The sequence below is a fragment of the Lipotes vexillifer genome, unplaced genomic scaffold (assembly GCF_000442215.2).
Source record: "Lipotes vexillifer unplaced genomic scaffold, Lipotes_vexillifer_v1.1 scaffold1227, whole genome shotgun sequence".
In the NCBI taxonomy this organism is placed as follows: Eukaryota; Metazoa; Chordata; class Mammalia; order Artiodactyla; family Lipotidae; genus Lipotes; species Lipotes vexillifer.
In genome coordinates this window covers 44,670-70,254 of record NW_006790683.1, presented here as the reverse complement: position 1 = coordinate 70,254, position 25,585 = coordinate 44,670, and the positions used below count along the sequence as shown (strand labels likewise).

Genomic DNA, 25,585 nt, shown 5'->3' with positions numbered 1-25,585 from the left:
GGGGTTACCTACCTCCTACCTTTCTGTGGAGGAGACAGGTGGCCTTTTGACACAGGCCTGGGGCTGGTCACCTGTTCCTGGTCACCTGTTCCTGGCAGAGCTATTAGAGGGAGAGTTTCTGGCTAGACCAGCAGGTGTGCTCATGCTGTGATCCCATGGCCTCTGAAACAGTTTAAGCAAGTTTTCATACTTGTTGCTTGAAATAAATGGAATCATTGGTGCTTCTTTGGAACCTGTCTCCACCCCTTTCCAGGTGTGTCCTTTTTACATCATCATATTATCCTGGATACTAATTGAAACAGGCCTTGTTATCTTGGGCCTATTTCAGTCTTAATGTTTCTGTAGTTATACAGTTCTTCACAGGAGAATGATATTATGGCATCAAGGCAATTAAAAAGAAAACCCTCGGACTTCCCTGGTGGCTCAGTGGTTAAGAATCCGCCTGCCAATGTAAGGGACATGGGTTCGATCCCTGGCCCAGGAAGATCCCACATGCCCAGGAGCAACTAAGCCTGTGCGCCACAACTACTGAGCCTGCACTCTAGAGCCCGTGCTCTGCAGCAAGAGAAGCCACGACAATGAGAAGCCCACGCACAGAGTAGCCCCTGCTTGCCTCAACTAGAGAGAGCCCATGCGTGGCAATGAAGACCCAACACAGCCAAAAATAAATAAATAAATAAATAAATTTATTAAAAAAAAAAAGAAAACCCTCTTCAATCACTCAATAGATTAGAAACGTAAGTTGGGGGCTTCCCTCGTGGCGCAGTGGTTAAGAATCCACCTGCCGGGGCTTCCCTGGTGGCGCAGTGGTTGGGAGTCCGCCTGCTGATTGCAGGGGACAGGGGTTCGTGCCCCGGTCCGGGAGGATCCCACGTGCCGCGGAGCGGCTGGGCCCGTGGGCCATGGCCGCTGGGCCTGCGCGTCCGGAGCAGAGGCTCCGTGACGGGAGAGGCCACAACGGTGAGAGGCCCGCGTACCGAAAAAAAAAAAAAATTAAAAGCTAGTTTATTTTGGCAGTTTTTAAAAAAAAAAAAAGAATCCACCTGCCAATGCAGGGGACATGGGATTGATCCCTGGTTGGGGAAGATCCCACATGCCACGGAGCAACTAAGCCTGTGTGCCACAACTATTGAGCCTGAGCTCTAGAGCCCACAAGCCACAACTACTGAGCCCACATACCACAACTACTGAAGCCTGTGCACCTACTACTGAAGCCTGCTTCGGTAGGGCTCTAGAGTGCGCCTAGAGCCCATGCTCCACAAGAGAAGCCACTGCAATGAGAAGCCAGTGCACTGCAATGAAGAGTAGTCCCTGCTCGCCACAACTAGAGAAAGCCCGCATGCAGCAACAAAGACCCAACACACCCAAAAAGATAAAAAAATTAAAAAATAATAAAATATGTAAGTTGTCTTCTGATAGAGGCATAGATTCTAGACTTGGGTCTGAATCCTGCCACCGCCACCTGTTAGTCATGTGATCTTGGGAAGTTGCTTAACTTCTCTGCTTTAGTTGTCTCATCTATAATATGAGGAATATCACAGTCTCTGCCTCGTAGGTTTATTGTCAGAATTAATTGACAAAGTACAGTAAAGCCCTTGGAACTGTGCCTGGCATATAAGCAATCAATAAATGTCTGTTGTATCATCACTGTTATTCAGCTTGGATTTATTGAAGACTTGTTCCATGCCAGGCCCTGGGCAATTCACTGGGCTACAAATTAAAGACATTGTCTCTGTCCTCCAGGAATTTACAGTCATGTAGGAGAGATCAGTGTATACTTAAATGATAGGTGTTATAAGACAAATACAAGCTATCGTAGCACAAAGGCCAAGTGATGGGTTCTGTCTTGGGTGTAGCCTGGGGCCATCAGAAAGAAGGCAGAGGATGTGGTCCCTGAGTGGGTTTGTTGTAGGTGCAGGAGGCAAGGATGTGCCTGACAGGCTGGAGGGGAGGTGCTAATATGGGTCCCTAAGGGCACAAGACTTGGAGAGTACAGAGCCTCTGGGAAACTCCAGGTAGTCCACAGGGTGGGACTGTCAGGGGAGGGAGGTGACACTGGAAGGGTGGTTCAGGGCTGGATCTTGGTGGCCTTGTCTGAGCCCTGCCCAGGAGCTTGGACTCTGTACCATGTGAAGGCTCTAGGGAGCCGGAGAAGGCTTTTAGGCAAGGGGAATAACATGATCAGATTCACATTTTAGAAAGTTTACTCTGAAAAATAGTAGGGAGAAAGGATAGAGGTGAGGCTGCAGGATACAGGGAGAGACTGGAGTCAGGAAGACCTGGGGGACTCTAATGTCTGGGGCACACGATGATGGGGCTCAACTAAGGCTGTGAGAGTGGCATGGAGGGGAGAACATTGGATTCAAGGCATCATTTGGGGCCATATTAAGTTGGTGGAGTGGGTGGGAGTGTGGGGCAGAGGGTTAGAAGAGCTGGAGATGACTACTGGGTTTCTACCGCAGGTGACCGGGTAGGTGATGTCTCATGGGCCAGGGAGGGGAGGATAGGAAGTACCGTTTGTGGAGAAAGTAATGGGTTCAGTTCTACCAAGCTGAATTTTGGGGGTTTGTTTTATTTTGTTTTAATGCCTTTTGAACAACCAGGTAGAAACATCTTCATCCCCAAAAGAGGTCTGAGCTGGAGCTGGTGATAGAGGAAGATTGTCTGGGGAATGCAGGATGAACAGGGAAGAGGGCTAGTGGTGGAGCCCCGAGGATCACCCATGTCCAGGATGGGCAGGAGAGTGAGAGAGGCATAGCCCTAGAGGCAGGTGGAGACCAAGTGGGCATGGAGCCGTCACAAGAGAGTGACAGGAGGAGGGACTGGTGGGCGTGAGGAGACCCAAGAAAGATGAGGGCTGGGAACTGACCTTTGGATTTGGTCACAGGGAGTTGCTTGTTGACCTAGTGGGAGCAGTTCTGTGGTATGGAGGCAACAGGTGCCAGAGAACTGGAACTAAAGAGTCAGTGAGGGCTTCCCTGGTGGCGTAGTGGTTGGGAGTCTGCCTGCTAATGCAGGGGACACCGGTTCGTGCCCCGGTCCGGAGATCCCACAAAGATTGTCTGGGGAATGCAGGATGAACAGGGAAGAGGGCTAGTGGTGGAGCCCCGAGGATCACCCATGTCCAGGATGGGCAGGAGAGTGAGAGAGGCATAGCCCTAGAGGCAGGTGGAGACCAAGTGGGCATGGAGCCGTCACAAGAGAGTGACAGGAGGAGGGACTGGTGGGCGTGAGGAGACCCAAGAAAGATGAGGGCTGGGAACTGACCTTTGGATTTGGTCACAGGGAGTTGCTTGTTGACCTAGTGGGAGCAGTTCTGTGGTATGGAGGCAACAGGTGCCAGAGAACTGGAACTAAAGAGTCAGTGAGGGCTTCCCTGGTGGCGTAGTGGTTGGGAGTCTGCCTGCTAATGCAGGGGACACCGGTTCGTGCCCCGGTCCGGGAAGATCCCACATGCCACGGAGTGGCTGGGCCTGTGAGCCATGGCCGCTGAGCCTGCACGTCTGGAGGCTGTGCTCTGCAACGGGAGAGGCCACAACAGTGAGAGGCCCGTGTACCGCAAAAAAAAAAAAAGAATCAGTGAGGGTTGAGCAGAGACAGCAAGTGTACACAACTTGGAGAAGCTTAGCTGTGAAGGAAGGAGAGCATGGAGTCTGCTAAGAGCATGAAGGGAAAGCTCTGAGGTAGAAGTATGAGCCCCTGAGGGCCCCTCGTCCTCCAGACAGTGGGTCCCCGTGGGTCCAGGGATGGGAGGAGGGAGAGGAGGAGTATGGAGGGGGTTACCCTGACAGCCTCCGTTTCCTCTGACATAGAAAAGGAAGTGGGCAGAGGTCGAGGAAGGTACTGGAAGTTTCTAGCCACTGAGGGGAATGGTTGGTGGAGCTGTGTCACGCCTCCTGCCCCCAGATTCAAATGGATTCCACTGCGGGACCAAATATATGTTTTAGAAGCATATGAGCATTTTTATGGATATACAGATTGTTTTAAGCGTTTTTAGCCTACAAGGAGAAAAGACTGGAAAACTATACTCCAGAATGTTAATAGTACTAATCTTTGGATGATTGAATCAGAGGGTGCATTCTTCCCTTTTAATTTTCTGTTCTCTATACATTTTTAAAAATCATGAACAGGTATTACTTTGGAAATGAAGAAATCAGTATGTTTTGTTCTCCCGGGGTGCAGTAGTGTGGAAGCTTCAAGCCATCCCTGTGAGATATAGGAACAGGGGTAGGGGTGGAGGTAGTGGGTGTTTCTTAGTGCACACGTGACAGCAGTGGCAAAAATGTCTCAGCAGGCCTTCCAACTCCCAGCCGTCTATCAAGAGTTATACAGAACAAAATCCCTTACCATGAACTAGTAAGTTCTGAAATCTGTGGAGATGAGCCCAGAAGAGCCTATTCTTTTAAAGAAAGAAAGAGAGAGAGAGAAAGGGAGGGAGGGAGGGAGGGAGGAGGACTCAGTCTCAGGGGCTGGCCCAGCTGCTCTCTAGCTCTGCGAGATGGGCTCACTGGGCAGGTGGGGTCTTGCCTGGATGGGAATGAGCCTTCCAGGAGATTTGTGCAAATGGAGTCACATGGAAGAGGAACTTTTAGAAAGGCTGTGCTGTTGAATGATGTCTCTGACTGTGGTCTGGAATAACGGGCAGTAATGAGGAGACCAAATGAGAGCCCCGATTGCCGTCGGTTCTGTAAAGCTCTTGTAGCCCTTTATGGGGTGGGGTCTCCTGAGATTTACAGCAAATTGTGGTGGTGGGGACCTTAAAAACTGGACCTGAAAAAAACCAAAAACGACCTTCATTTAGGAAAACAGCCCTATTGCTTCATCACCTTGGGGAAACGCTGTTCCTTGGTGCATTTCTCTTCCACACATGACAATAGTGACTTCCAGATGCGGTCTGTTGGCTTCAGGATCCACAAAAGATCACACAGTTACCCAAACTGGATTACTTTTTTACATTATAGAGAATTTAAAGTATGACCCTCTGGGCTTTTCTGCAACCTTCCCCTCTGCCTGAGCCGGCGCCCGTCCCAAGCCCCTTTTAAAAATCCACTCGTCTAGGCAGTCTGGGCCCTCTCTTACCTTTGTGAAGACTTCCAGACCCTGACCCTTCACTGGTGCCTTAAGGGGGAACCCTCAGGTGTCTCAAGGTGAGACAAGTCATAGCACTTCGGTTACAAAATTCAGGAAAGTTGGTCATACTCTTACTTTGCATAGCTCTTTCCTGAGTGTATTTTTTTGCTTGTTCTTTTAAATGCGTTTTTTCCTTTTTGCAAAAGTCACGTGTTCATATTAGAACATTTAAGAAATATAGTTAATAAATTAAAAATTACCTGTGATTTTACTACATGAGATAACCATTAATACTTTGTGTGTGTGTGTGTGTCTGTGTGTGTGTGTGTAATGTGTGTGTGTGTGTGTGTGTGTGTGTGTGTGTGTGTGTGTGTGTGTGTGTAATCTTTACCAAAATGGGTTTGTAGTCTACATACTGTTTGGGAATCTACTTTTCCCTTTAACAGTCTATCATAGACGTTTCCAATGTCAGTAGCTGTGTACTTTTATGGCTATTTGATGTCTAGAACTATAGCCTAAATGGCATTGTATGTACCAGGTAGTCCTTGCCTACCAAAGTTTGTTTGCTTTTAAAAGGTCTATGATAGGTTCTTCTGGCATCTGACTGTATTTTTCAGGCTGTATTTTTTTTTCCACTTCTCTTTTGAACTTTCAGAAAAAATTTTAATGAAATACTTAAGATAGTTGAAAGGGTGTCAAGGATAATATGACAACCACTCATGTGTTCGCCTCCCAGCTTTGTAAATTAAAAAAAAAGTTACAAAGACAGGTTAACCTCTTTATATGCCCCACCCTCACTTAATTCCACTCCCAGCCTCCTCACCACCAGAGAGGTGATCATTATCCTGTGTCATGTCTGGTTTTCAGCATCTTGGTGTGGAGAGCACTTGAATATCTTAGGGCAGTAGCTTACAGTTGCTTGTGGATTCATAAGAGCTAAACACAGATTACCAATCCATAACAATAGTACTGGTAAAAAATAAAATAAAACTTGATTCCAGCTTAAACAGAACCCAGTAACATTCAGAGCTGTGATTATGACCTGGGAAAACTGGACTATTAGATGTACCGCTCACCAGTGAAAATTCACAAAGACTGAAACTGTCCCTGAGAAATCTAATGTAAATCAAAATTGTAGTTGATGAGTCAAATCCTCACTGTAATATTTACATAGGAAAGGATGCATTCAATGAAAACCATGTTAGTAAAATGAAAATAGAAGATCATTGGGAACAATGTAACTGTCCAGTGTAGAAAATCATTCACTTTTCCTTGGGGAAACTCTTTGTCAATAACTTATTTTTGGTATTGGCGTAACTCTGAACAGAACCCACATGTCGTTGGGATGAAAATATCCTGTCCCCGTGTGTGGAATTGCTGCTTTCAAATGACCATCGCCTCTGTGGAATGTCAGAACTGAGGGAACCCCTAGCCTGACCCTGACACCTCTCTTCCTTACAGGGGGCAGTGCCCAAAGGAAATGCCACTAAAGAATTCATCGAGAGTTTACAGCTGAAGCCTGGGCAGGTGGTGTACAAGTGTCCCAAATGCTGCAGCATCAAGCCTGACCGAGCCCACCACTGCAGGTACACTGCCCCGGCCTGGGCTCCCCTCCTCACCCCCTGCGCCCCCGCCCTCGCCCTCCCTCCACGGGTGCCATCAGCAACAGGACTTCTGAACGTGCCCTGCTCTGGGCACGGAGTGACCACATTGACTCTCCATCCCCACCTGCACAGGAGGGCAAGGGTGGGAAAGGGTGTTTGGTTCGGGCTCAGGACACTAGGCTTCACCACACTTGCCAGAGGGCGCTGCCCAGGCCCTTGCTTGTTTCCACCCTTGTCTCCAAATCTGTAAAATGGAGGGGAGTCCTGCTCTTCCTACTACACTGCTTTATTACTTTATTAAGGGCACGTGAGACAAAGCTTTAGGAAATCATTCTGTGAATGTCTAGCCCCTGACACATTTAAGGGGCAGGTGCAGTTTCACTTAAATTTTATAGGGAAATGAAGGGGTTGTCCTTCAAAGAAAAGAAAGACTTTTCTTTAAAACAAAACTTCTAGAGGTCTGACAGTTGTAGAGTTCAGCCAAAAAAGCCATTTCCCTGTTTTATCTGTGGTGGTTTTTCCCTTTTACTTTTCAGATTTCTTTGTTGTTTTGAGTCTTCTTGACAAAGAAAACCTCCAGCTAAATATTGCACTTTATCATGATGAAAACTTTAAATGCTAAATTACAGAAATAACGAACCTGTCACTTAGTCCCTTTTTCACACTAGCGTGTGTTCGGGGTGGGGAGGGGCTGTGGAGGAATGAACTGGCTCCTGATGTCAGGAGGTATCGTCGTCCTGAGGCTGTGGAAGCATCTGGGTTTTGTGCGAGGTCTGAGAGGCTGAAAGGTGGCTTTTCCGTGCGGGCCACACTGCCCACCTTTTGGAGGAGGGCAGTCGGTCTCAACATCCAGATGCCATGGTCAGCTCCCAATACCTTCTGTGTCTCAGGTACCTCAGCCCACCCTGTCTCATCATCGTCATCCCCATGGTCACCCCCAGAGATAGCTCTGCCATAGGCATGACCCTCCCTAGATGAGGAATTAAGGCTCAAGGCGGTTAAGTGGCTGCTCCAGGGTCACACAGCCGGTGACTACGAGAGACAGGATTGGTTCCCGGTGTGTCTGGCTCCGAGTCTGGGGCTCTTTCCACTAGAACTCTAGTTTGGGATGACTTGTGTAACTTGATATAACCATATGCATGTTTTTCTGTATCTTTTTCTGTCTGTCTGAGAGAGCGATCTGGAGACCTCCTCAGCTAGTTGCCACTTCTCAAGGGTGAGGGCCAAGGAGCTTGGGCAGGGACCATGGGAACTGCCATCTCCTGTGGCGTTTTCTGTGTCTGTGTCAGCTTGTTTCTGAAATCTGTGCTAGAAACTAATTCAAAGCTTTCTTCTTGTGCCTGAGATGGAGGCATCAGTCTAGCCTTTTCCTACCACCCCGAGGCTCGGGAACCCAGCTCTTTTCATCCCCTGGGTGATGTGATTCCTCCGGGCACATTCCTCCAGTGTGGTAGAGCGGGCTCCTGCCTTGAAGTTGGAGAGGTCAGCATTGGAAAGGCAGCGCTATCCCTGCCACACTGGGGACTGTGGGCCAGGCACCACATCTCTCAGAGCCTCAGCTTTCTCCTTTGTAAAATGGGTTGTTCCTCCTTAGCTTGTGAGGATTAAGTATGAATATCTATCTTTTAATGGAGGAATGTGTGAGCGTTGAGGATGTGCTGGATTTACATAGGCTGGACCAGAAACAGGGAAGTGTGAACTTTATAGAAAGAACTTGGGTGACCACAGTGGTTCTTTTCTCTTTCCTCCCTGAGCCCTTGGCAGCCTCCACCGCCTGGCATTTTCCTCACCACCTCCTCCTCACCTCTCTCCCCAGGATGATCCAAGGGAGGTATTCTTGAGTGCTAATAAACAAATCAGCTTGAGCAAAAGAAGAGCTGCTGATTCAGATGAACTTGAGTGAGGATGCCTGTGTGTCGCCTGTTCCTGTGTCAGGAAATGTATGCTGACACCTGCTCCTTTGTGATGGCTTGTGGTGGCCCAGGCCATCTGGGGACGCATGGTTTTGGATAAGCAGAATCCCCAGCACACCAGACAGAGCTGGGTTTGTGACTGGGTGAGCCAAGGGGCCTGCTGCCCTGCTAGAGAAAGTTGGTGTCAGTCTTCCTGCTCAGGTGAAGGGGCATGTGTCTGTGCCCAGCTCTTTGCTTCCTCTCCTCCCAGCAGTGTCATGGAATTTAAAACTCTTTTCCCTGAGCTCTGATGGGTACCACAAATATTCCCTGACCTTGTACCTGTAGGTGTTCTTCCAGCCTGGTGATACGTGGCTGGGTCTTCCTTCCAAGCAGGCTCCTTTCATCCTGGCGTTGAGGATCATGGAAGCCTGTGGAAATCCTTGGGCTGGGTGGGTCATGCTAATGGAGACAGCCAAGGTGTTAGGCTTATGTGTTAGGTTCTTCTTGCACAGGCAGTGGAGACCTCTGACCTTGGCAAAGCCTCACACCCCTCCCCACCTCCCAACAAACACACACACACTGAGATGAGACAGTTGGGGACTGCTTAGGGCCCCTGCCAGCTTGTTTATCAGTTACTGATAAATTTATATTGCACTAGCGTTGGTTCTAAAGCATTTTACACACATCATCTCTAACCTGAGAGAGCAGGGCTAGTTCTACAGAGGGTGGTTTGGAGAAGCTGAGTTTCTTTGCCCAGAGCTCAAAGTGGTGATCTGAGAGAAGTGTTCTTTCCACTGGCCTTACCCTGTTTGGGCACTGCCTTACCCCACGTTGTCTGAGCTGGGGCCAGGATGTTATAGATGCCTTTTTTGCTTATAATTTTAATCATAGTGAATGAGGTGTGAGATGAAAACCTATATGGGGAGCATGGTCCCCTTGGTACCTCCTTGCTATGTTTTTTTCTCTTCCTCTACTGTGGCATCCCAGCCTGAGGTGGTGGAGCCCAGTTCCCCATCTATAGTGTCAGAGCCTTCAGTCCTCCAACCCTTGCTAAGCGGAGCCCCAGGCTTGGCTCTGGGCTGTAGTGGTGGATGGGACATGGCCCTGACCCAGGGGCCTCCCACCCAGGCAGGGCAGATGCACTTGTCTGCCATGATACAGTTTGGTGGGTGCCTCTGTAGGGAGAGTCACAGGGCCATCACTTAGGGTGGGCAAGAGGACCTCAGCCTGCTCCTTGGGGGCTGAGTGCCAAGGAAGGGCCCTTGTACCTCCCTGGAGAGGAAGCATGAGCCCCAGGGAACCTGAATACACACGATCCAGTGAGCTTGTTGGGCTCTTCCAAGCTTGCGAAGGAAGTGCTCTGGGGACTGAAAATGGTAGGGAACCTGGAGGAAAAGGAGAGAAGCATCCTCCCTCTTGTAAAACCAGGATTTAAAAAGGCGGGGGCGGGGTGGGGGGGAGACTTCCTTGGTGGTGCAGTGGTTAAGAATCCTCCTGCCAATGCAGGGGACATGGGTTCAAGCCCTGGTCCGGGAAGATTCCACATGCCGCGGAGCAGCTAAGCCCATGAGCCACAACTGCTGACCCTGTACTCTAGAGCCCGCGAGTCACAACTGCTGAGCCTGTGTGCCACAACTACTGAAGCCTGCATGCTCTGGGGCTCACGTGCCGCAACTACTGAAGCACCTAGAGTCCATGCTCCACAACAAGAGAAGTCACAGCGATGAGAAGCCCGCGCGCCACAGCAAAGAATAGCCCCTACTTGCCGCAACTAGAGAAAGCCCGCGCACAGCCAAAAATAAATTAAAAAAACAAACCAAAAAAAATGGGAGGGGCCTGGGAAACCCTGAAGGTAGGAACACCCCAGATACCTCCATTGAGGACATTTGGTCTTTTTAGCAACTGCCATTGAATGCTTAGGACATGTCTGTGTCCACAGCGTCTCGCACAGGAGACACTGGAGTTGGTACAGGAGAGGAGTGCAGGCAGGAGCCCCAGGGAAGGTGGATTTCGCCAGGAGGCACGAGTGGAGAAAGGGCCCTCTGGGAGCCTTCCCTGGTTGCTGTGCTTGAGCTGCCCTGCTATGTCTGGGGAGGGGACACCAGTGAGCCCACTGTGCTGTGGGGACTGTGACTCTGAGGTGCCTGATTCCCAGTGGGGTGTCAGGGGTTGTGGAAGGCTCACATTTTTTTCTTCCTCCCCCTGAGGGCTGGTGCCTGAGATGAAATAGCCAGGCAGGTGTGGGCAGTCACCCCCTGGGCCTGGAGCACCCTTCACTTGGCCCACTGAGGGACCAGGCCTTGCCCTTGGTGCTCTCCAGGCCCCAGCCCCAGAGCCGTTCAGGCTGGGTGTTTTGTGAGCCGTGGGCCAGTTAGCCTCTAAACAGCGCCTCCAGCCACAGGCGTGGATGGACCTCCACCACCCACGTGCACTACCACCTGCCCCAGGAGCCCGCTTCCGAACAACTCTGTAAGCCAGAGGGAGAGGCGCCATCTTGGCATTTCCTGTCTTTGCAAATAGGAAACTCAGAGACCAACACGCTGGACAATTTTTGCAGCTCTCAGTGGGCTGTACTCCTGCCTGCTTCTAGAAGGATGAGTAGTGTTCTAATTTGGCTGCCCAGTGAAACTTAGCCCATTGTGAAACCCAGCTTCCCAGGGTTCACACCTGGCCTCTTCAGAGAGACTGGGAGGGGAGAGCAAAGGACAGATTTGCTTAATCTCTTAGACAGCTTTCAGAGGATGTCAGGCCATTTGGCACCTCTCTGCTGCTGAGCAAACACTGCCTCAGAGCACCCACCTGAAACCCCTTTTACAAAGAAGTACAAGTGGAAGAAAAACTGCTCAAGAGTCCAGAGCAGGGAGGTGGTTACCCTCAGGAGCTCCCCAGATAGGGAGGGGATTAAGAAACCCCAGAGCTGAGGAAGGACATAAAAGACATGGGCTACAGGGGTGGTTCCATGGTGGGAATGTGTTGGCTGAGGCCCAGAACGCAGGGAGCTTTACTGCCTACTTGTCTGTACTTTCAAGATTGTACACTGGGAACAAGTGTTACCTATTCTTTCATTCATTCATTCAAATCGGTAACATACACACACAGAGAGAGAGATTGACTGATCAAGTAATGGAGTTGCTGGTACCCGGCTTTCTGTTTATTGCCCTCCATGCCCCTTTCATGCGTCCTTTTCTTACCCCGCCTTTCTGGCTCCCAAGGAGATTTCTGGTGCTGGTTCAGCATCTCTGAAATGTGCCCATTCCTCATATGCCTGTGTTATCATGACCCCTTGAAGCTGTGGGAACAAGAAGGGTGGAGACCAGAATGACCCCACCACTCGTCTGAGCCGGCATCTGTTCTTACTTTCTCTTATAACAGTACTCACGTCCTGTGGAGGGCGGGGGGGTGGGGCGCAGGTCTGCCTTGCCACCAGAGCTCATGCCATGCTTAGAAAAGCCCACGCCTCACCCTTGGGGTGCAGGTGAGCCCTCCTTCAGAGTGGTCTGTGCTTCCCGGCCTGCGGTCTGGGAACAGCTCGCCTCCATGCCCAGAAAAACTCCTTCTGTGCCATCCCTGCCCTGTCTGTGGGTCAGCCAGAGCTCAGTGAGCACTGTGTGTGAGCACGAGGCAGCCTTCTCTTCAGCAGGCCCCTGAGCCAACCCTTCCCCCAGGGTCCACCCACCATAGCCCACCTTAGTAAGAACCTGAGATAAAGTTGGTTATGGAAACTACTCTAAAGAAAAGCTGGTGTAAACTAAGGGACTGTCAAAAATATATATAATTCTATTACTTCCAAGCTTGTATTTATAGTATTTCAAACTGTTTTGAACAAATACTGCCCCCAAGATAAATGTTAGGGAGCCTATTTTAATGAATTGAGAATGAAACAATTTTTTTTTTTTTTTTTTTGACAATAAGAAATCAACTAAGCACATGCTGCTGTCAAACATTGTTTTAAGTACATTACATATATTAAATTATTTAATCCTCATAATAGCTCTATGATGAAAGTACCATTCTTATTCTTTTAATTTTTTAAAACATATCCATTATCTCACACAGTTACTATTTTCTTCTTCTTTTTTTTTGTAATCTGAGGATTCTTGTAAGGACGTCAAGACAGATCTGTGTGTATACATTCATCTCTAGCACATACAGCAATATCATAAGGCATATCAAGAGAAGCTAATTTATCAGTTGTACAAAAAGTATAATAAAATAATTTGGATGTCACTCTATGTACTATATTCTAATATTACCACATTTTTTTCTCAGCAAGGAAAATTAATGCCATAACACTACCAATTTTAACTGCTGATTATTGTAAATAATATTTAACAATTGTGTTACAAGCAGAAACAAAGGCTTATTTGTATTCATCTTGGTATTTTCCCTTTTTATTTTATTTTTAATCTTCAAATTCTAAAGTGAATTTATACTTTTATATATATATTATTTTATTATTATTATTTTTTACAGTAGATCCTTGTTGGTTATCTATTTTAAATATAGCGGTGTGTACATGTCAATCCCAAACTCCCTAACTACCCCTCCCCCCCAACCCTTCCCCCCAGTAAACATAAGTTCTTTAAGTCTGTGAGTCAGTTTCTGTTTTGTAAATAAGTTCATTTGTATCATTTCTTTATATTCTACATATAAGCGATATCATACGATGTTTCTCTTTCTCTGACTTCATTCAGTATGACAATCTCTAGGTCCATCCATGTTGCTGCAAATGGCATTATTTCATTTTTTTAATGGCTGAATAATATTCCATTGTATATATGTACCACATCTTCTTTATCCATTCTTCTGTTGATGGACATTTAGGTTGCTTCCATTTCTTGGCTATTGTAAACAGCGCTGCAATGAACATTGGGGTGCATGTATCCTTTTGTACCATGTTTTTCTCCAGTATATGCCCAGGAATGGGATTGCAGGATCATATGGTAGCTCTGTTTTTAGTGTTTTAGGGAACCTCCATACTGTTCTCCATTGTGGCTGTACCAACTTACATTACGGCCACACCCCCGTGCCCCCTGCATCGGCAGGCGGACTCTCAACCACTGCATCACCAGGGAAGCCCCAAGAAACAATTTTTGATGAGCCCATCTATTGGCAAATGGGTCTTCCTGAACTTGAGCTTTGGGAGTAGTTGCTTTTGAGGCCCCATTAGCGTTGTGCTCTTGTTTCAGGTTCTTACTTGTATGGTCCAAAAAGGGGTGGGGAAAGCATTTGCTATCAAATAACAAAGCTTCAAACAGTCTCAGTCCAAAAATTATCCCAGTAACAAGTTAGTAATTTGCAAATTAGTGGGATTTCTGATCAACACTTAAGCTCAAATGACTTTTCTGCTGTTTGGGGCTAAGTGGATATTATCTTGGAGCTGCAAGGTCCTTAGAGGGGAACTTCCTGCCGCCATGTGACGCACCGCTCGTGACCCCACTCTGAACTCTTCTAGCGCTCTCTCTCGTCAGCCGCACCCTGGGAGGTTCCCTGGTCAGGTTTTTGGTCTTTGGGGGGAAATTAGGAGCAGCTGTACCCCATCTCATCCTGTCAAGTTTTTGGAAGTGCTTCTTTCTGTCCTCTCAGTAAACCAAATTCTCAGCCCACTGTTACCTCAGGAGACCAGTCTCTTTCTCAGCCATGTCAGTTCCAGCCTGTTTTTATGTGAAACAAGATAAGAGGCCTTGGAGGTGGATAACTGTCCCCTTGTTTGGAATGATTGTGACCCTGGAGGTCCTGGTCCTGCCTTCCAAGCCCCTTGCAACACACATGCAGCAAAACATTGGGTGGCGCCCTAGAGGCCACTTGCCAGGAGTGGTGCAGGAGCATGGGTTTTGAATCCCCTCGACCCTCCCGCCTCCGTGAGGACCCCCCTAAAGATCTGCCTTGCGGCTCTTTCAGTGTTTGTAAGCGGTGCATTCGGAAGATGGACCACCACTGTCCCTGGGTCAATAACTGTGTTGGCGAGAACAACCAGAAGTACTTCGTCCTGTTTACAGTAAGTCAGCTTCCGAATTCTGCCCCACCCTCTGTGAAGCAACGGAGAGCTCTGTTCCTTCGAAAATTGTCAGCACTCACAGTGTTCTTTGCTGCTGTTCAGAATAGTGCCTGGCCACGCAGACCTCCGCCTTTCTGCCAGAGCTCTCCTTGGTTCAGCAAGTGCCCGTTCCTGTGCCCTTCACTTGAGCATCTAGAAAATTGACTCAAGTTGTTTAGCTATAAGCAAGGGCCGTGTTCTGGGCCTCTATGCCTGGTGTCCGACCTAAGTAGCTAAAGAAGGCGGCAACCCTCCCTCAGCTGCAGGTAGGCGGAGTGTATCTAGCCCGAGGGCTGGAGGGGCCAGTGGCAGTCAGCGCCCTGACCTTTCAAGTGAGGAGCAGCAGCCGGCCTGGAGCCCCCAGGGCAGCCCAGGTCACACCTGGTGACGTGTGCTTGTTTCTGTTCTTTGTCCCACACGCTCCCAGTGAATGGCCGCTCACCTCAGACCCAGGGCTGGGGGCGGGGGACCAGTGGAGAAATCACCAGATGCCTCTCTGGCCCCCCTCCTGCTCAGCCCTCAGCCTAAGTGTTCCTGAATGGGAGGTTCCGAGCACCCTGTCCCGGGAGCCTTCACGTCCAGAAGGTTCTCACAACAATGGCGTCTGCACTGCTTTCCTGTTTCAGATGTACATAGCTCTCATTTCCTTGCACGCCCTCATCATGGTGGGATTCCACTTCCTGCATTGCTTTGAAGAAGATTGGACAAGTGAGTATGTGCCAGGGCTTCCCTCCTTGCTGCAGGGGGGCGCGTGACCCAAGCAGGGTGGGCTCTTTGTTTCCGTCCTGGTGCCAGGGGCCAACCTCATTTTATTAGATCTCCTGCAAGCCTATGGACCTATCAAGGAAGAAACAGCAGAGGCCCGAATATCTCTTCATGAAAAAAAGCAGCCCCTTAAAGTCAGTTCTACACATAAGGTAGTGAGTTGGACAGACCCTCTAGCCTGAGTGAGCCCAGGGAAAATGCAGGCCCCCAGCAGGGCGGTGCATTCCCTGGAGTGGAGCTGTGCCCGCAGAGAGAGCTTTTGCTTCCATGTCTTTAAGTGAGGAGCTTTAATTGAAGGTCATTTTATTCCAACCTTGCAGAAATCCATTTTTAACTTTCTGGCTAGGACATGGATAGTTTTTGTTAATTTTTTTTTTTTTTTGTGGTGGTTGTTTTTTTAACTGCTTAATCACAAATTTACGTTAAGATTGTAGACAAATTCTTCCTGTTTTTGAAGTATCTCATTTAAATGTGCAAATGCGGGCTTCCCTGGTGGCGCAGTGGTTGAGAGTCCGCCTGCTGATGCAGGGGACACGGGTTCGTGCCCCGGTCTGGGAGGATCCCACATGCCGCGGAGCGGCTGGGCCCGTGAGCCATGGCTGCTGAGCCTGCGTGTCCCGAGCCTGTGCTCCGCAATGGGAGAGGCCACAGCAGTGAGAGGCCCACGTACCGCAAAAAAAAGAAAAAAAAAGTGCAAATGCTGAGGAAGGAACTCCAACCACAAGATTGCATAAATCCTGAGGGAAAAATATAGATGCTGAAAAAATAAATAAAATTTAAATTTTTTCAAAGAAGAATAAAAATAAGTTATAAGGAAACAATTTTTAATACAGTAGTCCCACCTTATCTGCAGGGGATATGTTCCAAGACCTGCAGTGGAATGCCTGAAACCTCAGATAGTACAGAACCCTATATATACCATGTTTTTTCCTATACATACATACCTATGATGAAGTTTAATTTATAAATTAGGCACAGTAAGAAAGTATCTGAATTGCCAGCATCACTGCTCTTGCATTTTGGGGCCCTTACTAAGTAGAATAAGGGTTACTTGAACACAAGCACTGTGATACCACGGTAGTTGATTTGGTAACCGAGGTAGTAGGTAGCATATGCAGCATAGATATGCTGGACAAAGCGATGCTTCATGTCCCAGGTGGACAGAGCAAGATGGCGTGAGATTTCATCACGCTACTCAGAACAGTTTGTACTTTAAAACCTATGGATTGTTTATTTCTGGAATTTTCCCTTTAATATTTTTGCACTGAGGTTGACTACAGGTAAATGAAACTGCAGAAAGCAAAACCAAGGATAAGGGGAAGACTACTACAGATACTGGAGGAATTAAGAGAGGCCACCTGCTGGGCTCCATCTTTCACACATACATCTGTGAGACACATCTTGAGCAGAAACGTCGTATTTTCATTCTTTTTCCATTGATTGGTTCCCCCCTTCATTTCATCATTTTTTAGGAGTTTTGCTCTTCCTGCACATACTGACTTCTTAAGCTTTTTCTTGCTATTATTTCCTCCAGAACTTGTGAGGCTGTGAAAAGGACAGTATCTTTAGCTCCCAACCAGATATTAAGAGGCTTTCCCTGCCTCTGTAGTTTGCATCTGCCCCCCTTCTACAGTAAGTCTGCTACATACGAACAAGTTCCGTTCTGAGAGCCCGTTCATAAGTCCAGTTTGTTCGTAAAGTCCAACAAAGTTAGCCTAGGTACCCAACTAACATAATCCAACTAACGTAATTGGACATGCGAATACACATTCACATCTTTGAAAGTTCGCAACTTGAAGGTTCAGTATGTAGGGGACTTAGTGTATCTCCCTGGTCCTGCCCCCATCTCTGCCTGGCTTGACCTCATCTAGGGGAAGAGAAACCCCATGGGTATTAGTCACCTCAGGCTGCCATAACAAGATACCATAGACTGGGAGGCTTAAACGTTTATTCCTCACAGTCTGGGAGGCTGGAAAGTCCAAGATCACGGTACCAACCAATTCCATTCCTGGTGAGGACCCTTTTCCTGGCTTGCAGACGGCCCTCTCCTCTTGTGTCCTCACATGGCAGAGAGAGAAAAGCAAGCTCTCTGGTGTCTCTTTTCATAAGAGAACTAATCCTATCACGAGGGCCCTACCCTCATGACCTCTTCCAACCCTCATTACCTCCCAAGGGCCCTGGCTCCAAATAATATCACTTTGGGGGTTAGGGCTTTGGCATGTGAATTTCAGGGGGCGGTTTACAATTTAGTCCATAACACCACGTCTCCCCATTTTCGTGACTGCCACAGTTCCAGCCCAAGCTAGAGAGGGGAAGGTCAGGATGTTAGTGAGAGTTCATAGTCAGGAGTTGGTACAGGATCCATGCCCACCCTGTCTGCCTTGTCCTGCCCACCATCCTGACCAGCCCAGAAGCCAGGCAGGTACCTGCCCCAGCTGTGGCCACCCAGGGCCAGCCCGTCAGGCTGCTGGGCCACCCTAACCACACCCTGCCCAGCAAGGAACCAAGAAGGGAAGTCATGTGGAGGTGTTAAGTTCTGAGGAAAATGTGGGGAGATAAGGCATTTAGACAAGATGCTCTTACCCTGCCACCCATTCAGTGCTGACGTGTCTCTAAGCTCATTCCAGATTTATGTCCTTTTCCTCTCCTGACATTCCTGTGAGGGAGCTAGCAGGGCAGCTTGGAGGGGGCACTTACTCCCTGAATTCCCAAAGCCCAGTGAAGCCCAGCTCTGCCCTGCAGGATCAGACCCCTTCTGTCAGGAAAACAGGCCAGAGCACACTGGAAGAGCCAGAAACATGGGCCACGGCCCGGGTGTGACAGGCCCAGCAGCTGTTGGCAAGGGCAGGAGTCCTTGGGTAGTGAGTGCCAACCAAGGGGCCTGGACCAGTGCCACAAGTGGGGCCCCCGTCTCCCAAGGTGGTCCAGGGCTCTCCTGAGAAGCTGTCTTGCTGGTAAAGAGCCAGAGAAGGGGTCCTCTGCCTGCTCACCCCTCACCATCTCCCTCAGCACCTCTGCTTTTCAGTGGGCTGGGTTTCTGACTTAGACTCTACTCAGACAAAGGATTCTGCTGCCTAAAACAAAACCACACATCTGGTCAAACCTCACTGCTCTACAGTGGAGGGAGTAGAGGCCTGGAGAGGGACAAGGACTTGCCTCGGGTCACACCCAGGTCAGGATGAGATCGTAGTAGGGGCCAGGGGAGTGAAAGTGTCTGCTCTGGGCCAGGTGGCTCTTCCGTCAGCTCCCCAGCTTCAGGACTGACTGTCTCAGGGATGCAGATGCTCCTGAGAGCGGGCCTTCCCCGTGGGGCTTACTGGGTCAGGCCAAGCCCCAGCACTTACACTGCCCCCTGCCGAGCTGTAGATCCCACAGCCACTGAGTGATCCTCCAGACCTGGCTTTTCCTCTCACCCATGAGCAGATAGAGGCACAGGCATGCCCAGAAAACCCACGGCCAAACCAGGCCTGGACTGAGGCCCCCTCCACCTGTGCAACCTGCATTTTGCTCTCTGAGGAGAGGAGGGTCTCCCTGTGGTGTCATCAGGCCTTCGTGCCTCAGCTCTGAGTCCTTCTGGTCCTTCCAGACTGCTGGGCACTGTGCTGGGCACCAGGATGCAGACACCCGTGCTGTCCGGGAAGAGGGACGGAGAGCAGGGAGAGGTGTGTGTGAGGGAGGGGAAGCCAGCAAGGTCCAGCCTGCTGAGGAGGGCTTTCCTGAGGGAGAGCTGGTGCGGCCAGGTGTAGGAGAGGACGGCCCCTGCCATGGCCTCGAAGCCAGAGAGGAGTCCTGGGGGTGGCGAGGGGCAGCCCTGAGCCCCACATGTCCCTTCTCTTTCAGAGTGCAGCTCCTTCTCGCCACCCACCACAGTGATCCTCCTCATCCTCCTGTGCTTCGAGGGGCTGCTCTTCCTCATTTTCACATCAGTCATGTTTGGGACCCAGGTGCACTCCATCTGCACGGATGAGACGGTAAGCGAGTGGGCAGCCTGCTCACCATCTACCTCCACAGCTGGGGTGGGGGGAGGGCTGCTTGCAGGCCAGACCTGGAAGCCCAGCGGCCAGGCCCTGGGTGTGCAGGGCATTTGCAGTGACTCGGGATCGTCTTACTCCTCCCTTGGGACTGGCACTCACATCATACCAGGAATGGGGCCCCGCAGCCTCGGCAAAGGGTTCCCTTTTGTTACGAGCCCTTCCACCTTCCCGTGATGGTTCTGTCTTATACACGGCTCTGGGTCGGGCATTCTGCTAGGCACTGGGATGCCCTTCCCATCCAGTGGCCACAGGCTTGGAGACAGGTGGTGGACAAAGGCCACCCTGACCCAGGTAGCACAGACAGGGTCGGCTTCCCAGAGAAGGTGCCTTCGCCAACAGGTCCTGAGGATGCAGTCAGGAGACAGCCCAGCTTGGGCCCCCAGAGCAGTGGGCAGCAAGACCCGGCTCTGGTCCTCATCTGCTGCCTTCTACCTGCCCCCACCTTCCACCCTGCTCACAGCTCCTTCTCTGGGAGCTTCGAAGCTGCTGGCTCAGCCAAGCTGGAGCCCATACCCCTGGTGCCACTGCCACTACCTCTCAACCTTCCTAAGGTGTCCAAAAGCCTCCAGGTGGTCAGTCCGTGGCTATGATGTGGGCATTTCTTCCCTGTTTGGGTTTGGGGTCTGGGTAAGGGGCCCCAGGAGGAAGGGGCAGCCCTTAGCTCTGGGGTGAGGTCATGAGTCCCTCCTGGCTTCCCAAGGTCCCCTTCAGGTAGCAGCTGTCAACAATCGTCTAGGGTTCTTTGGGGGAACTTCGGCCGATTGGGTAGTCAGCCTTAGATGGAGGCTCGTAGGAAGACTCAGTTGTTGCTGCTGCTGCTGAGGCCCCATTCCTGTGGGTGTGGAAATTCAGCATGTGGAGAAGGACGATGCTGCCGGCTGCCAAGGCACCGCCATTTGGATCTGCGGCAATTCCCCATGGTTTAGAAGGTTGGGTGCCTCTCAGCACCTTTTTTCTTTTATAAGCATTCATATCATTATAAAAGAGTGTCTGTAAAAATGGTAGTCAATGGTATAGATCCAGCTGTGTATCCATGCAGTAAATCTGACAAACTTCTCTGCGTAAGACCTGCAGGGAACCCAGAGGTGACTATCTGGCCCTACCCGCTGTTGGGACACCCCCCCCCCGGGCCCCCCCCCCCCCCCACAGGCCACACAAGCCATGGTCTGGGGGAGCTAGAAGGAAAACTCTCATGGCCCTGGTCCTAGTTGTTCTTCCCCCTCAAGGGTATTCCTAAAGGGAGTCACATTGAAAGGAAAGGAGAAAGAAGCCAAGGTCCTGCAGCTCATGGGAAAGGGCATCTTGCCCTTGGCCTGTATTGTCCCAGGGCCCTAGGCTGTGAACCTAGGTGGCCGACCCGGACACCTGTTTGGGATGCATAGGAGAGCCAGGAGGGCCCATGACCTCCCACTGCCCAGACTCAGACTGGGCTGTCCCCTCAGGCCCCACCCCTGCACCTCCACCTCACAGAGACCACAGCAGACAGGCCCCTGGCCAGGCTCCTGCCAGGCTGCTTCTCCCCTGTCCTCCGGCCCCACCCGCTGACCAGCTCCTTCAGGAGAAGGGAAAAGGGAGGGGTCAGCCTGCTCCCCCAGGCCACATTTTTCTTGCGAGACTTGGCCAGGGGGTCATGCGAGCTCTGTGACAACTGCTGAGGTGGCCTTGGGTCACACTTCTCCCCAAAGGAGCACAGGAAGGCCTTTGCCGGGGCTGAGGCTGAGGCTGAGCGGTCTGTCCGTGCGGCCCTTCTAACCTATACTAATCCCTCTCCTTCCTCCTCTGTGGTGACCTCTCCCTCCTGTTCCACCTCCTCCACTGTGCCTCGCCAGTCCCGCTAAGCAGGGTGCTCCTTGGCCTCCCAGGCTGGGGAGCCTAACAGCACCAGAGCTGGTCCTTTGACTTGGTTCTTTTTTTTGTCTGCAAAGTGGTCATAGTAGCTTCAGACTTACCATGAACCATTCCCAAATTAACGGCTGTCCTTGGCTATCATGATCTCAAGCTCCCCGCCAGCTGAGGCTTCCTGCGCCCCAGCCTTCTCAGTGCTCCCATACACACAGCTCAGAACCAGGCCTGAAGCGCCTCTGCAGACCCAGCAAGGACTCACTTAACAAAACACTGGATTGCACAACTAGGAACAGTGGCTTAGGGGCCTGCTGACTTTGCTCATCTGTCCCTTCCTTCCTGGAGGGACTTATACATGTGTGCCTATATGCCCACCCCCCCCCAAAAAATATAATTTTTTTCTTTAGCACTTTTTATGAGAGAAAGAGAAGAAAAATGTACTATGTAGATAAGCTTCATGGCTTTAAAAAGGAAGCATTTACTCCATTCACCTCAAGCTAATGGATATCTCTCCCCCAAAACCACAGCAGTAAAGTGCTTGACTGAAAGTATGATTGTTCTTGTTTTCAGGGAATAGAACAATTGAAAAAGGAAGAGAGAAGATGGGCTAAAAAAACAAAATGGATGAACATGAAAGCCGTTTTTGGCCACCCCTTTTCTCTAGGCTGGGCCAGCCCCTTTGCCACGCCAGACCAAGGGAAGGCAGACCCGTACCAGTATGTGGTCTGAAGGACCCCTGACCAGCATTGCCACTCAGACACAAACCACATCCCAGCACTACCATCCAATCCGTTCTCATGAACGTTTAAACCGAAAAAGCAAAACAACTACTATAAAACATTTTTTTTAATGTCTCAAGTAAAATGGCTGAACATTGCAGAGAAAAAAAAAGGTCCCCATGTTTTATTTTTAAAAGATCATCCTTTCTATTTTTTTGGTGACCGAAGCTGCTTTTCTTTTTTCCTTTTTAAAATCACTTCTCTGATCTCTGGTTTCCTCTCTGCTGTCTGTCTGGCATGACTAATGTGGAGGGCGCTGTCTCCAGGCCATGCCCCCTTGTACTAACTGAGTCGTGACACTTGTGCGTGGATGGACCGGCCCGGACACCTGTTTGGGACGCATAGGAGAGCCAGGAGGGCCCATGACCTCCCACTGCCCAGGAGGCGGTGGCGAGCGCCCAAATGGGAGTTAAAACCTCACCGAAGATGGATGCTTACTCCTTGTGACCTGAGAGGGCCAGGATCAGGGATGGAGCCCTTAAAAGGGTCCTTGACACAGTGGCCTCATCCCCCATGTGAACACGATTCACCTCCTAATTCACAAAATCAGTTTCCTACCTTGTACGTTATGGGCTCTGGGTGTGTAGAATGACTTGTGGGGTGGGGGATGGAGATGAAAGGGGTCTTATTTGTATTCTGAGTCACCAGTTATACTCCAACTCTGATTATTTGGAAGAACGTGAGGAAGTTTTTCCGGTTCAGAATGCCTTTATACAATCAAAGGAAGAAGAAAATGACCCAGCTTCAGGCGAGCTGCGTTTCCCTCATTAACGTTTGCGTCTTCTCTGACCTCCCCACCTCCCTCCCTCTCCTAGCGAGGTGTCGGTTAAGCAGTATTACTGCCAAGTGAAACAGCCTCAGCTCCACCGTCAACCCCTTCTTCCTCATTTTGTAAATCCCTGCAGTGGGTTTACTTTGTGACATTTTAGGCCCATAAATGTGCACATACCCATGTCTTGTCTGTATTTTAACCTGGGAGACCATTATCCTGCGTGGGCTGACCGTGATGCAAAGACACCATTACAGCCAAACATTTTAAAGTTGAGAGATGGCCATCCATCCACTGGAATCGGCAGACACACCTAAGCCTGTGGCGCCGAAACTGACTAGTTTTTCCATTTGCATACTTGGGTGGTGAGTCTCATTTGAAGGAGGAAGGGCCTGAAGACAGTGGCAGGAGGTGAGGGGACAGGGAGTACGCATCAGATGCAGAGGTCGCAAATCCGAATACCATCTCAACATGGATTTGTTTTTTTAAGCGATCACCACAAACCTTTTTTTATCTTTTGCTTGGGGTGGGTTTGGGGTGAGGTTTATTAAATCAGCCCTGGGTGAGGAGAGACTTCATCTAGCTATGTGATCTTTCAGAAAAGTAAGTGGAACATGCTGCCTCTTTTCAATTCTGTCAGTGCTTCCACGTGGAAACAAAACGCAATAAAATTTTTCCAAAACCTGTTCTGGCTGAGCTCCCATCTCTCACAGTGTTACCCCTCAGGGAGAGCCGACTGTCCAGTCAACGTGAGTGTGCTGTGTTTGGGCATTTCTTTCATTGCTTTTAAAGGACATGTATGCATGCTTCCTCTCTTGAATGAGGTTTCTATTGTGTTGCCGCTAAAGGACGTTTACAGCCCCATCTTGGACAAGGTGCCCCCACCGGCCCTCTCTCCTCTGGCTCTTTCTGCTGCCTGAGTCCCTTCTCTCATGCTTGTGGGCTCCCAGTTGCTACAGAAAAACTCATCAGGTCTGTGGAGTTTGCTTCTAGGGTTGGGCCTGGGAGAGAGACCCATTTTCTTCTGCCCACCCAGCAGAAGGCAAAATCAAGCCAGAGGAAACCACTGGAAGCTTCCACACACGCCCTGGGACAGCGCTTTGAGGAGCTCTTCACCATGCCTCGGATGTTTAACCAAGGAACCCTGTGACCTTTCCTAAGTCAATTAACTTCGACCTGCCTCTGCTGTGCTATTTACGCCATGGTCAAGGCTGTGATCTGGGCTTTTTTTTTTTAATGCTGCTTTTAAATCTACTTTATAGCATTTGTTTCCCATGTGCTTTCAGAAGGGAGAGTAGGACTCAGGGAATATTTTTAAGTATTTGGATGCCTCAAAATACCCCATCTTCAAGGGCATTGTTTTAAGTGACCCAAGTTGGTTCTTCCTCCCATGGAATTTCTAAGGAATACAGTAGATAGTGCTGAAGATGTATTGAATTTTTTTCAAATCCTAAAAATAGAAACTCATCATTTATACTTAAGCATACCACGTATATCTTTCCCAGAGGGAGAGTCTCCTTCCGACATCCTGTATGATTCTGTCTGGGTTTTTATGAGCCCTTTGGCTGAAAGAATGAATTTTCCCCAGTTCTGAAGCCAGAGTGAAATGCTGTACTCAGAACATAGGAATAGCTCAAAATTCTCTGTGTCCTTCCTATTTCATCTTGTTGAGATGGAGAACGTTTTGCCAGGAGCACAATGACTAAGGAATGTGGCTGTCCTCTGCAGCATAGTGACAGGAAGAAACAGGCATCCCTGAGCCCTCCTCAGTATTCCCAGATGTCTGATGAAGGAGGACACCTCTACACAAAGGCAGCCCTAGCCTTTTGCTTCGGCACAGGAATCCTGACAGCACTGAATGGTGTGTGCATGGGAAAATGAGACAGTAGTAGCCACAGTCTTTCAGAATGTGGGCTCTGAGGAGTGGAAAGGAAAAATAATGAGGAAGGTGACTTGGCCAGTTGGATTAGGTGACTCCTTCCTGCCTGTCAACTTCCTGTTTGTGTTCGTAGCAGCCAGACTGACCATGCAAAAGGCTTAGGAGCAAACAAATCTGTGCATATTTGCATGGGCTTGGTGACGTCATGCACAAAGTGGATTCGGGTAGAAATGTATGTGCTACGTCTCCTTTTAATCATACCATTTCATCTTTGTAATACTTTTTCCTTGGAAGAACCCAAAGTGAGACATGTTGAGTTACCAGCTTTTAAAATCCAACTTCCTGGGGGCTTCCCTGGTGCAGTGGTTGAGAATCTGCCTGCCAGTGCAGGGGACACGGGTTCGAGCCCTGGTCTGGGAAGATCCCACATGCCGCAGAGCAACTAGGCCCATGAGCCACAACTAGTGAGCCTGCGCGTCTGGAGCCTGCGCTCCACAACAAGAGAGGCCGCGACAGTGAGAGGCCCACACACCGCAATGAAGAGTGGCCCCCACACACCGCAATGAAGAGTGGCCCCCACTCGCCGCAACTAGAGAAAGCCCTCGCACAGAAATGAAGACCCAACACAGCCATAAATAAATAGATAGATAGATAGATAAATAAATAAATAACCCACCTTCCTGATGAGGTAGGTTAAACAATGTTTATTAAACACTTAACGTGAGGTTGGCATCACACAGAAACCCCAGACCTTGAGAGCCTGGGCTGGGCTCTCCCAACTAGGCCAATGGGTTTTACGTTTTCCTCACTTGAAAACTTGTAGTGCTTAAGCCTCCAGGGCGAGCCAGCCAGTAGAAGTGAGGGGTTCCAATCTTAAAGGGGACCTTAGTTGTCAAAGATACGTGAAGAGA

The 25,585-nt window shown here is 49.6% G+C and overlaps 1 protein-coding gene across 2 annotated transcripts in view; it reads left to right on the top strand.

The window, feature by feature from the left end:
* Window positions 1-23,480, top strand: part of ZDHHC3 (zDHHC palmitoyltransferase 3) — a 46,123-nt gene extending 22,643 nt beyond the window's left edge. Inside the window, exons 2-7 of one of the 2 annotated variants that reach the window (XM_007463893.1) lie at window positions 6,532-6,656; window positions 14,471-14,567; window positions 15,233-15,314; window positions 15,435-15,523; window positions 19,214-19,342; window positions 21,818-21,976. In XM_007463893.1, coding sequence (XP_007463955.1) covers window positions 6,532-6,656; window positions 14,471-14,567; window positions 15,233-15,314; window positions 15,435-15,523; window positions 19,214-19,342; window positions 21,818-21,976 — 681 coding nt within the window. Of the gene's footprint in view, window positions 1-6,531; window positions 6,657-14,470; window positions 14,568-15,232; window positions 15,315-15,434; window positions 15,524-19,211; window positions 19,343-21,817 lie in introns of both variants that reach the window. The other variant, XM_007463894.1, reaches the window with a different exon arrangement.
* The last annotated feature ends 2,105 nt before the right edge of the window (window positions 23,481-25,585 follow it).